The following is a 12,652-nucleotide window of genomic DNA, read 5'->3' on the forward strand; positions in this document are numbered from 1 at the left end:
AAGGTGGAGGAAACCCTCTTGTGGCAAAACATTACATTTGTATTAATCCTCACAGCATTTGGTTCATTCATTATTAATCTGGGACATCAATCATTTTTCTTATTAATTCAGCATGCCGTCACACTGTAGCACTAGATTCATAGAACTCTAAATCCCACTGGTTAGCATCCTGGGTAAGGCTGAGCTCCATATGAAAGTGACCTTTGGCATATACCCTTGTGTGATTCTAAACAGGGTCTAGGACCCTTCACCTCGTAACCTCTCTCTCACACACACACACACACACACACACACACACACACACACACACACACACACACACACACACCTCTTAACAAAAAGAGTAAGACGGGATCAAACTTACGTTGTACCAGCTCTGGCTCTTCTGTAGACAGCGAGGAGCAACACAAACAGGAGAGAACAAAGACAAGTGTAAGTCAATGAGACAAGGACACACCAATACTTGGCCACAGGGCTCAATATCATAAACACATAGAGGCCAGGGGATGATAAAAGCAGACAGTTGGTATTTATAGAAGGTGTGTATGTCAACCTCTGGGTGGGTACCTCCTACCATCAATACAGGCCTCTGCTGCTATCCAACAGAGTTGTATCCCTTTGAGCTTGTCACATATTTTAATTGGACTTTTCGATTTCCTGATTTCTGAGTTGTTTTTGGGCTTCACAAATATTCATTTACATGGATATTTGCTAAGCAGATGGTGGATTTGGCTAGGGTTGTGTGTGGTACACTATATGTACAGTGGGGAAAAAAAGTATTTAGTCAGCCACCAATTGTGCAAGTTCTCCCACTTAAAAAGATGAGAGAGGCCTGTAATTTTCATCATAGGTACACGTCAACTATGACAGACAAATTGAGAATTATTTTTCCAGAAAATCACATTGTAGGATTTTTTATGAATTTATTTGCAAATTATGGTGGAAAATAAGTATTTGGTCACCTACAAACAAGCAAGATTTCTGGCTCTCACAGACCTGTAACTTCTTCTTTAAGAGGCTCCTCTGTCCTCCACTCGTTACCTGTATTAATGGCACCTGTTTGAACTTGTTATCAGTATCAAAGACACCTGTCCACAACCTCAAACAGTCACACTCCAAACTCCACTATGGCCAAGACCAAAGAGCTGTCAAAGGACACCAGAAACAAAATTGTAGACCTGCACGAGGCTGGGAAGACTGAATCTGCAATAGGTAAGCAGCTTGGTTTGAAGAAATCAACTGTGGGAGCAATTATTAGGAAATGGAAGACATAAAAGACCACTGATAATCTCCCTCGATCTGGGGCTCCACGCAAGATCTCACCCCGTGGGGTCAAAATGATCACAAGAACGGTGAGCAAAAATCCCAGAACCACACGGGGGGACCTAGTGAATGACCTGCAGAGAGCTGGGACCAAAGTAACAAAGCCTACCATCAGTAACACACTACGCCGCCAGGGACTCAAATCCTGCAGTGCCAGACGTGTCCCCCTGCTTAAGCCAGTACATGTCCAGGTCCATCTGAAGTTTGCAAGAGTGCATTTGGATGATCCAGAAGAGGATTGGGAGAATGTCATATGGTCAGATGAAATCAAAATATAACTTTTTGGTAAAAACTCAACTCGTCGTGTTTGGAGGACAAAGAATGCTGAGTTGCATCCAAAGAACACCATACCTACTGTGAAGCATGGGGGTGGAAACATCATGCTTTGGGGCTGTTTTTCTGCAAAGGGACCTGGACGACTGATCCGTGTAAAGGAAATAATGAATGGGGCCATGTATCGTGAGATTTTGAGTGAAAACCTCCTTCCATCAGCAAGGGCATTGAAGATGAAACGTGGCTGGGTCTTTCAGCATGGCAATGATCCCAAACACACCGCCCGGGCAACGAAGGAGTGGCTTCGTAAGAAGCATTTCAAGGTCCTGGAGTGGCCTAGCCAGTCTCCAGATCTCAACCCCATAGAAAATCTTTGGAGGGAGTTGAAAGTCTGTGTTGCCCAGCGACAGCCCCAAAACATCACTGCTCTAGAGGAGATCTGCATGGAGGAATGGGCCAAAATACCAGCAACAGTGTGTGAAAACCTTGTGAAGACTTACAGAAAACGTTTGACCTGTGTCATTGCCAACAAAGGGTATATAACAAAGTATTGAGAAACTTTTGTTATTGACCAAATACTTATTTTCCACCATAATTTGCAAATAAATTCATAAAAAATCCTACAATGTGATTTTCTGGATTTTCTTTTCTCATTTTGTCTGTCATAGTTGACGTGTACCTATGATGAAAATTACAGGCCTCTCTCATCATTTTAAGTGGGAGAACTTGCACAATTGGTGGCTGACTAAATACTTTTTTCCCCCACTGTATATTTGTTTCTAAGTGTTTAAATGATGTATTAATGATATGAATGTTGCTTCTAAATGCTTGTGTATAGAGATGAATTGTGGACTGCTGTGTGTTGTATATTTTCTGACAGCAGAGGGCAGTATATACACTGTTATTGGCAGGACCATAACAGGAGTGCGTATTCCAACCCTAACTCACCAGCTTCTGTTTTATGGGGCTATCAAGAGAGTGAAATACGTCTCAGCATTGTGATCAGAGAGGGAGGTGTGCTAGGGACCATCCAGTGGGTGGAGAAAGGCAGCATAATCAAGAAACAAAATACTAAACTTACCAACAACAAATAATATGTTTTGTCATTTCAGTGACAACATACAAGAGGCATACTGGTGCGAGGCTACTATTGTCAATCAATCGTTTGGAGATGTGAATGTAGATAATGTTCCAATATTTCAACTATCAGATAAGCGTGTAGTGTTTCCTGTCTGAGAGTTGTGAGGCCTCAGTCCTGTCCCTGGACTCTGGGCTCTGACGTGGACAGGGCTAATCTCATCTGAAGGTGACAGAGGCGTGAGAGACGATTTAAGCCTTAAGGTGTCTGCAAAGTGTGTGGGTGAGTGTGTGTATGCATGCCATTGTGAATGTGTTTTGGAGTTGGTGTAATTGCAAGTTGGTAAGTGCATCTTTATAGCCTGCATGTGCATAAATAACAATGCATGTCTAAATCAAGTGTTTGCCTCCCCACAAAACACATGTGTGTCTGGGGATGTGTGTCAGCAGCACTAAGATGCAGGTTAACACCCACTGATTAAGTGGACTGTGTAACAGAGAAAGCTTGTGTAAGGTAGTAGTATCTTGGCCTGGAATCCACTGTGGATCAGAAAGGCCTGGAACGACTAGCTAGACAACCCAGGCCAGAGCCAGGGCCAGCTCTCAACCAACCAACCATCCAACCGGGCCAAACCAGAACTGGCCAGTGCTAGCTGTAACCCAGACAAACCTATCAGGTATAACCCACATAGCTTCAATCAACACTAGAACAACAACCTAGTTCTGACGAACAGAACTGAGCAGGCCTGATCCACCCAGTACAACAATAAATAAAGACTGTAGCACCAAGCCTAAAGAATAATCAGATCTAAACAGCCCTGTGACCAAGAAGACACCACAGAACTCACTCAGTTATTCAGATTTAAACAGATGAATGTCCTCAGGTGATGAACCATGGTTATTATTATTATTATTTATTAATTATTAAACTTTTAGAGCGCTTTTCAATACAATCTCAAAGCGCTTTAAGCAACAACAATATCATATATTATTTTACATTTTTACATGAGTCATTTAGCAGACACTCTTATCCAGAGTGATTTACAGTAGTGAGTGCATACATTTTCGTACTTTTTCGTAATGGTCCCCCAGGGGAATCGAACCCACAATCCCACAACTACTAAAACCCACAACCAACCATGCTCTAGCAACTGAGATGTTATATCAACGTTTTGATATATAACATTGTACAAAAGGAGTGACTTCTATATCCTCAGAAACAATCATGACTTGACTTCAGTACGTCTTACTGGTGAGACTCTTGGCAAGGCCAGAGTACAGCAGTGTTTGTAATGGTGGTCCAACTAACAGGTCTTCAACAGAGAGAACACTTTAAGGAGGGAGGAGAGAGAGGAGAGGAGGAAGTTCTGGTCTGAGACAGGAAGTGGAGACAGCTAGGGGTGCTGACTGACATCACACCACGGGAGGATGCTGTGAGGATGGCTGGAATGGAGTAAATGGAATGGTATCAAACACATGGAAACCATGTCTTTGATGTGTTTGATACCACTCCATTAATTCCTTCCCAGCCATTACTATGAGCCCATCCTCCCCAATTAAGGTGCCACCAGCCACCTGTGCATCACACATCTACAGAGGAGGGGAAGAGGAGGTCACTGGTCAAAAGGGGCTAGGGGGTCAATGGGCAAATGAAAGCAAAAGGAAATGCTTACTTTAATCAGGTTTAGTCTGTCATACTGAAAGGAAATTAAAGAGAAGATGAAGAGTTAACCAACATGAGGAACGAGCTGAGAAACAAGGGAGGGGAAAAGGCCTTGGTTTTGATTTGCATGTGTACTAACAGTACTAGACTAAAACACTCAAATATCCAGGTTTGCATACTTGTAGTGCCAAGACACACTATTGTACTATCTAACTCTACTTTCATGATGTTTCCATGTCTCAGTGTTTTGGTCAGAGATGGGTCTTTATGCTGAGTCTCTATGTACTCTCTCTGTACTGCTGCTCACTGTTTAAAGTTCCATAAACAGTCTCATTGATTGGTGACAGTGGGAAACTGAGCAGAGCTGTCATCGCTGAAGCGGCAAGTCAATTAGTTAGTGTGGGACCGCCGGCCTGGGTCCTCTACAGAGAGGGAGCCCCTCTCCCTGCCTGTCTATGTGTTATCTGGATTGCATTAGACTAGGGTGACAGAGCTCACGTTGCCTGGGCGACTGCACACAGTGCCAGGGTCATGTGACTCCTGTTGACCGCGGGCCGGGGGCTCACGTGGGGCCAGAGAGGGCTGGCACTCGGCCACACCACGGGCCTGAGGGGTGATGTCATCGATTGGGTGTGCTGTGAAATGGTTATCGCCTGAACACCAACTCAACTGACCGAATGTCACTTGGTTGCCATTAACACCATCCCCTGTCTGCCTGTCTCATAGTCCATGACAAAGCTGAATGCAGCCGAATGCAGCGAATGTGCTGACGTGCATCAAGGGGTCCTTACATAAGAAAGCTGTAACTAACTTGTGACACATGGCCTCTGCTGCTGTCTTGTCTGAGGAGAGGAGTGGTGTATTCTGGGCTTGTGGTGCGAGGCAGAGAAAAGGAGCTTCTGATGTAGAAAGGCTCAGGATTGATCAAATATTCATGTCACACAGGAGTGATGGAAAGGGATGCGGAAGGAATTTTACAGTCTTCCCCCGCCACCGTCCCTTTGCATTCAGGCACATACTCAGCATCTCTGAGATAAGGGTGCTCTTAGTTTAGACACAACAACGGGCAATGTTCATGTTTTAATGGACTTGGGGCAGGGGATGGAGGAGATAGAGCAGGCTGAAGCACACTGAGACAAGCTGGGAGAGAGATGTGTCTGAAAGCCAGCAGCCCTGCAGGGAGGAAGACAAGAGGAAGGGAGGCAGGGCGGTAGAGGAGAGGGGGGTAGAGGAGAAGGGGGCAGAGGAGAGGGGGGTAGATGAGAGGGGGATAGAGGAGAGGGGGGTAGATGAGAGGGGGGTAGAGGAGAGGGGGGTAGATGAGAGGAGGGTAGAGGAGAGGGGGGTAGATGAGAGGGGGGTAGAGGAGAGGGGGCAGAGGAGAGGGGGGTAGAGGAGAAGGTCATAGCAACATGGATACCATCTGCAGGGAGTGTGTTCAGATGGAAGAGGTGGGTGGAGGAGGAGGGGGGGGGGGGGCACAGGACAGCTCACAAGACATGGAAGTGGGGTGGGGGTGGGGTGTAAAGAACAGAAAAGAGTAATGCTTACTTTGGAAAGTCGCTTGTGAGACTAGCATGCATCAGGAGAAGAACAAAGAAATCAGAAACAAAAACACTGCAAGATACAACAGCTGAAATAACCCTTTTTTGTTGTTGTTAAAAACAGTCAGTTTCAGATCACAGACATTTCATATTGCGGCAGCGAAAGCAAGAGAAAGCAAGAGATAGCAAGAGAAAGCAAGAGAAAGCAAGAGATAGCAAGAGATATCAAGAGAAAGCAAGAGATAACAAGAGATAGCAAGAGATAGCAAGCACTCTATGTCAAGAAAAAAGGATGAGAGAAGAGGAGAACACAATGACAACAAAAGCAACAGGCATCTGACACCACAAGGACTGGGGAGCACTGGGAGCAGTGAGTGAATGGGAAAAATTATGAGAGGTGAGAGAGCCGTGACCACCAACTACCACGCTCCTTATCACTTAACAACAATAAGATATTCAGAGGAGGAAATTACTAAATATATCACCCAATATTCTCATGTTCATGTTTTGCTTGAGATGTAAGCCGAGTTACCCACAGTCAAAGCTCCTGTCCTTCCCTCCACTACCTTACTCTTCAGTTCAGACGCTGATGAGCGAGAAGCGAGACTACAGCCTCTTGACCTGCCTACTACCCTCTGTCAGAACCAGCCTTGGAGAGTTGAGATAGCTGCAGTTAATGACTGGCTGAGTGCTGCGATGGAGAGGGCTGACTGACTGAGCGCCCTGCCTGTGATTACAATGCGGCTCTGATAGGACCAGCTGGATCCAGGGGATGGAGGGAGGGAGAGTGGGATGGAGGGAGGGAGATAGGGATGGAGGGTGGGAAAAAGGGAGGGAGGGAGGTGATGGGGAAGAATACGGTGGATGTGTGGAATAAGCATCTTTGCTGATGATGATGGGTCCTTATCCACAATTGATGTGCTGAGGGTCTCGTTACCCAGTCTATGATTGGCCAATTGTACCAGAGTGACAGGTCTAGATTTGACCTATAGTTTGAGGATGGGAGTTGGACATTACCCTATCAGAGTCATAGCACCCTGTATCAGGAGTACATTGTACCACTGTAAATTGGAGCTACATGAGGATGTCATGTTTGATCCAGTATGGTGTGCCGATGCTGAGGTATGATGGGGGTAAAATCACTATGAAATTGCAAATAAAAGCTGATAAAACCATGTCATTTCACAAGATATGACTATATCTCACTCCTTCTCGTTCATTTCATACAGAACATGTTTTATGGAATGCTAGAATAATAATAATAAGCCATTTAGCAGACGCTTTTATCCAAAGCGACTTACAGTCATGCGTGCATACATTTTTCGTGTATGGGTGGTCCCGGGGATCGAACCCACTACCTTGGCGTTACAAGCGCCGTGCTCTACCAGCTGAGCTACAGAGGACCACCAATAAGACTTTACTGGCAACATTTGGAGGTTATCAAGACATTATGTCAGGGGTAAACAGTATTTAAAACAAAAATCTTATCACAAAACATGATTAATCCCCCTGTATCACCTCAGTGATCACCAGATAAATGTTGATTTCAGATTGTATTGGAAGTGGTGTTCAGGGATGATACAAATATCTTGCTGAACTGAAGTGATAGGCCAGGCTGACATTATTTATTTGTGAGTTAAGAATGCACTGTGTGATGAACAAGTCATTTTGAAAACGGCACTGTTGGCGGTACTATTTGAGACTATGATGCTGTACTGTACTCTCTAGTAGTGTGATTGGTGGAAGAGGACTATGATCCTCTACTGTGCTGTAGTGTGATTGGTGGAAGAGGTCAATGATCCTGTACTGTACTGTAGCGTGATTGGTGGAAAGAGGATGGCCCTGAGACGGAGACGGTCCACCTGCGCAGTGAGGCTCACCTTGGAGTTCTTGCCTCCGCTGCGGGCGGACTGCAGAGAGTAGGTTCGCTGGACCACTTGCTCGGGGGTGGAGGGGGACTTGTCAGAGGAGTGGTCCGAGTGGCCCTTCTCCACCATGTTCTCACCAGGCTCCAGGCTCTGGGGCGTGGGCGAGTGCGAGCGTTTAGGACGCAGGACGGGCGAGCAAGCAGGCGTGCTCCTGTTCGAGTTACTGGCAGTGCTGGGGGTGAGAAAGAGAGAGAGAGAGGGAGAGAGAGTATTAATTCTACTTCTCTAAACTCTTTCATCACATCATGAAACTGCATATTCTGCACTGTTTGTAAATGTAGGGATGGAGCAAAACCCATTACAAAACAATGACACACATTACATTAATAACACAGGAGTAACTAATAGTACCACTCTACAGTTAATTTAAACACCTTATCTAAGTGTAAGCCATGTTTTTTAGTGTTTTCATTTTACCCTTATTTTACCAGGTAAGCTGACTGAGAACACATTCTCATTTACAGCAACAACCTGGGGAATAGTTACAGGGGAGAGGAAGGGGGATGAATGAGCCAATTGGAAGCTGGGGATGATTAGTGGCCATGATGGTATGAGGGCCAGATTAGGAATTTAGCCAGGACACCAGGGTTAACACCCCTACTCTTATGATAAGTGCCATGGGATCTTTACTGACCACAGAGAGTCAGGTCACCCGTTTAACGTCCCATCCAAAACACTGCACCCTACACAGGGCAATGTCCCCAATCACTGCCCTGTCCCCAATCACTTTGCCTCCTACTGGCCCTCCAACACCACTTCCAGCAGCATCTGGTCTCCCATCCAGGGACCAACCAGGACGAACCCTGCTTAGCTTCAGAGGCAAGCCAGCAGTGGAATGCAGGGTGGTATGCTGCTGGCTAAATGTAAATTATGCTAATGTGTTGCCGTCCCACAGGCAATGCTAGGCCTGCTAGTGTACCATGTAAAGACTGAGACCCATGCTCCCATTCATCCCCGGAGTGAGTAATCAGGTTACATCACGGCAAATAGGCTTGAAAGCCACCCACTAACACAGTTAATAACAACAGCAGCAAGCCTACATAACCCACAGACCAATACCAACAACAACAGCAGCAGCTAACACCAAAAAAAAATTGCATGGTCAAAAACAGATCACATACTCTACGCGAGTCATGAGGATTAGTGAAAACCATGAGTCAGATTATGGATGTCATATCCCACTGCTGCTTATTGAGATGTATGAACAACAAACTGCATCTTTAAAGAGCCAGGACAAACCCTCACCCGGGGTGCACGCGTAAATACACACTGAAAAATTATCCTTGGAAAATAATTATCCTTAATCCGCCTGACATTGACATTTAAACCTTTTTTGGATAGCTTTTCTGCAATCCCATTTTCATGCTTAAAAATCCTAATGATGTAGGTGCTGTTTTCAATCTCTTCAGACTGAACAAGTCATCGACACCATGGAAAGATGAGCTGTAGACAAAATAAGGCTTTTCTAACTAATCTGGACAGATGAGAACAAGTCCATGAGCAGAGCCTCAGAGTAACAGGGACAGTTAAGTACCATGGTTATTATAATGTTGTTGATATTCAGTTGAGGTATGGTGCAATAGTCAATCTGAACACAAGCTGAAAAGATGACCAGAGAACACTGTAGCAGGGGACAGGGGGAACGGTGGCAGCCTCTCTCTCGCTCTCTCCATCAATCTTTCTCTATCTACTTATCTACTCCCTCTTCCTCCATCTCCAGCCTTCCCAAAGGTCTCTGGTTCTGACCCAGTCAAACTCTCCTGGCCATTGTATACTGCCCATATTACAGATGATCAAGACAGACAGATTGGATAGAGGTAGAGAAAAATGCAGCACTAATAGAAGAGGAGGAGAGGAGGAGAGGAGAGGAGAGGAGGAGAGGAGGGGAGGAGTGGAGAGGAGAGGAGGAGAGGAGAGGAGACGAGGAGGAGAGGAGAGGAGGAGAGGAGGAGAGAGGAGGAGAGGAGGGGAGGAGTGGAGGAGAGGAGGAGAGGAGGGGAGGAGAGGAAAGGAGGAGAGTAAAGGAGGAGAGGAGTGGAGGAGTGGAGGAGTGGAGCGAGGGATGCTTCCCTTCCTGAACCACAGGCCAACATGTTTATTATGTTACGTCTCTGAGACCAGCCTGCACAGGGAGTGTCCCAAATGGCACCCTATTCCCTTTATAATGCACTGCTTTTGGTCAAAGATAGTGCACTATATAGGGAACTGGGTGCCATTTCGGACGCATCCACAGAATCCCAGGGAGGCGCTGTTTGCAGCCAGGACCTACTCATAATGAAGGCAGAGTAACAGAAGACCTAGCTGTCAGTGATCTGTGTGGCTGGGCGCAGGACAGGCCTGGTTACTTGAAGTGGCGTTATGTGGCGTTACGCACCTCAAAGAAAATAAGTGAAGCAATTATACCTTTCTACTGTTTAAAAGAAGCCCTGCATGCAGCTTAGACTAAATCATAGTGATTAGTACTGGTGGACACTGTCTGTCTGCATGGATACAGACCAGGTGCACTGTGCTCTGCAGTACCCAGAGCTGATCTCTCATCTAACTAATGGGATGAATGGATGGATCATCAGCTCTGATAGAGTACATTGTGGTTAGAAACAAATTATGTGGTGTTGTTATTTGATAAGCAAAAGTGTGTTTGTGTTTGTACAAACGTACTGCAGGTTTTTGGAGAACTGATTGCATGCACACGTACAGTACCTACTGTATAATACTTCAACATACAAGACAACAATGATTCAGAATATGTTTGAGCATTTGTGAGTATAAGCCTATGTACCTTTATACAAAAATTTGTGTGTACCGGTATATGTCAATGTATGCATGCAAAAGTGCACAGGATGTATATGAGTGTACATGAAATGTCTCACAAGCTGCCCTCATAATATGTAGTGTTGTGGTATCCGTGAATAATGCAGTGAGCTGGCACAAGGCAGAGGACACTGCTATTTCTCCTGCATGTTAATCACTGTCTGAACCCAGAGTCTGTCTGAGATACACACACATACTGCAGGCACACACACACACACACACACACACACACACACACACACACACACACACTAAACAGAAGTATACACGTACACACCCACAGAACGCAGATGCACCTGGACGCACATTGACGCAGACACTGACACACACAAGCACACACAGAACAGTTCTCATATGCCAGTGGGCTGTGTGAGCTGCATCCTCTTTCATGTCACATCCTGGCTCAGTTACTAATAGTCTCACTCTCACCTGACTTTCATCAGATCCACAGATCCAGACAGAGTTAAGATCTGAGCTGAGCACACTGGACACACCGTACCTAAACTACCCAGTCAGATATCTGCCAGTCATCATCATCACCTTTACCTGTGGGTTTATAACCCCATTATGGCCAGTCTCACTCCATAAGGGTAATGGCTTTGACTGACCACAGGGTCATAATGATCACAGGCCCTGACATCACCTGCTGTCAACTCTGTTCTCTGTCATCTGAATGGATAGAAACCTATGTATCTGTCTTTGAAAACATTCATTATCAACCTAAGCCAACTAATATTGCATGCCTAGAGCCTAAATGCATTGAATGTGTGTCTGAAAAATGTTTAGAACAGTGCAGCCAGTTATCATGAGCCTTCAGAGTTGGATCTCACATCACTTAACATGATAAAGGCTGCTTTTCATCTAGGAGGAATTCTCGGCAGTGCTCTCCTCATGAGATAAAACAAAACAAAACAAAACAATGGGAACATGGATACATCCTCAGCATATGAATGGAGGTTTGATCAGCTCATTCCAAGTAGTGTGGGTCTTTGCTCATTAGACAAGACCAGGTACACATGCTGCTAACATGTACTGTCAGACAAGAGAGTCATAACCTTAGCCAAATCAAATCAAATATTATTTGTCACATGCTTTGTAAAGAACAGGTGTAGACTAACAGTGAAATGCTTACTTACGGGCCCTTCCAAACAATACAGAAAAAAATAAAAAATAACACAAGGAATAAATACACATGCTACAATGGGATACTCTATGAACCAAACGTAACGTATGTGACAGGCCATTACATATTACTGTCAAGTAAATGTCTCCCGTTTGTTCAGCACGAGAGGAGAGAACAGATGCATGGGCGGTAAGAATGGCATCCTACTGTAGAACAATAGAGACAGCTGTTTCTGGATGTTAGCCTATACCTGAAGCTGACCCAGAACAATAACACACAACATTAAAGTAGCTGCACCATTTGTATATAATGCCAAACATTTATCACACACACCTTCCAATACAACAACAGGAGGGTAATGGGTTAAAATTAATGACCATGGGAACCCTTTGCATGCAACGGTAGGGACATGCTCCCTACACCACACCATCCTCTCCATGAAATGCCGTGTGAGGACGTGGTGGATGTGGTTATTATGACTCGTAAGAGAAAATTATGTGGTTGTTATGACTAGTGAGAGACAATGCATGGTGGATTGTTGGTAAACAGCTAAAAAGCCTATCTGGCTTCTCGCCCCCAAGAATGAAGCACAACAAAGCACCATCTATATGAATATTGCTATAGCAACTGTGACTAGAGAGAATGTCTTTAAATATTCATAATATGCTTCTATATATAATCTACTGGGCAGAGACAGGCCTTCTGTTGAGCTTTGCCTTTTAACTGGAAATAAGGGATTTGGAGAGGGAGGGAGAGATAACACTATCATGGTTTACTTTGATTGAAGACTGGGTAGAACTGGGTAACCTGTGCCTTTTCCCCTGCTACATTAGTATAATACTCAACATGCCATCTAATGACATCATTTAAATACTGTTTTGAAGCCTGGCTTCAGAGCCATACTATACTT

At 44.9% G+C, this 12,652-nt stretch overlaps 1 protein-coding gene across 1 annotated transcript in view; it reads right to left on the bottom strand.

Moving 5' to 3' along the window:
• LOC311106086 (protein Aster-B-like) overlaps positions 1 to 12,652 on the bottom strand; it is a gene marked incomplete at its 5' end in the record, with an annotated part of 124,933 nt that overhangs the window by 22,745 nt on the left and 89,536 nt on the right. Inside the window, 2 exons of the mRNA XM_084148389.1 lie at positions 365 to 385; positions 7,761 to 7,980. Coding sequence (XP_084004515.1) covers positions 365 to 385; positions 7,761 to 7,980 — 241 coding nt within the window. The remainder of the gene's footprint in view (positions 1 to 364; positions 386 to 7,760; positions 7,981 to 12,652) is intronic.

Source organism: Coregonus lavaretus, assembly GCF_964263955.1.
Source record: "Coregonus lavaretus genome assembly, chromosome: 30".
Classification (NCBI taxonomy): Eukaryota; Metazoa; Chordata; class Actinopteri; order Salmoniformes; family Salmonidae; genus Coregonus; species Coregonus lavaretus.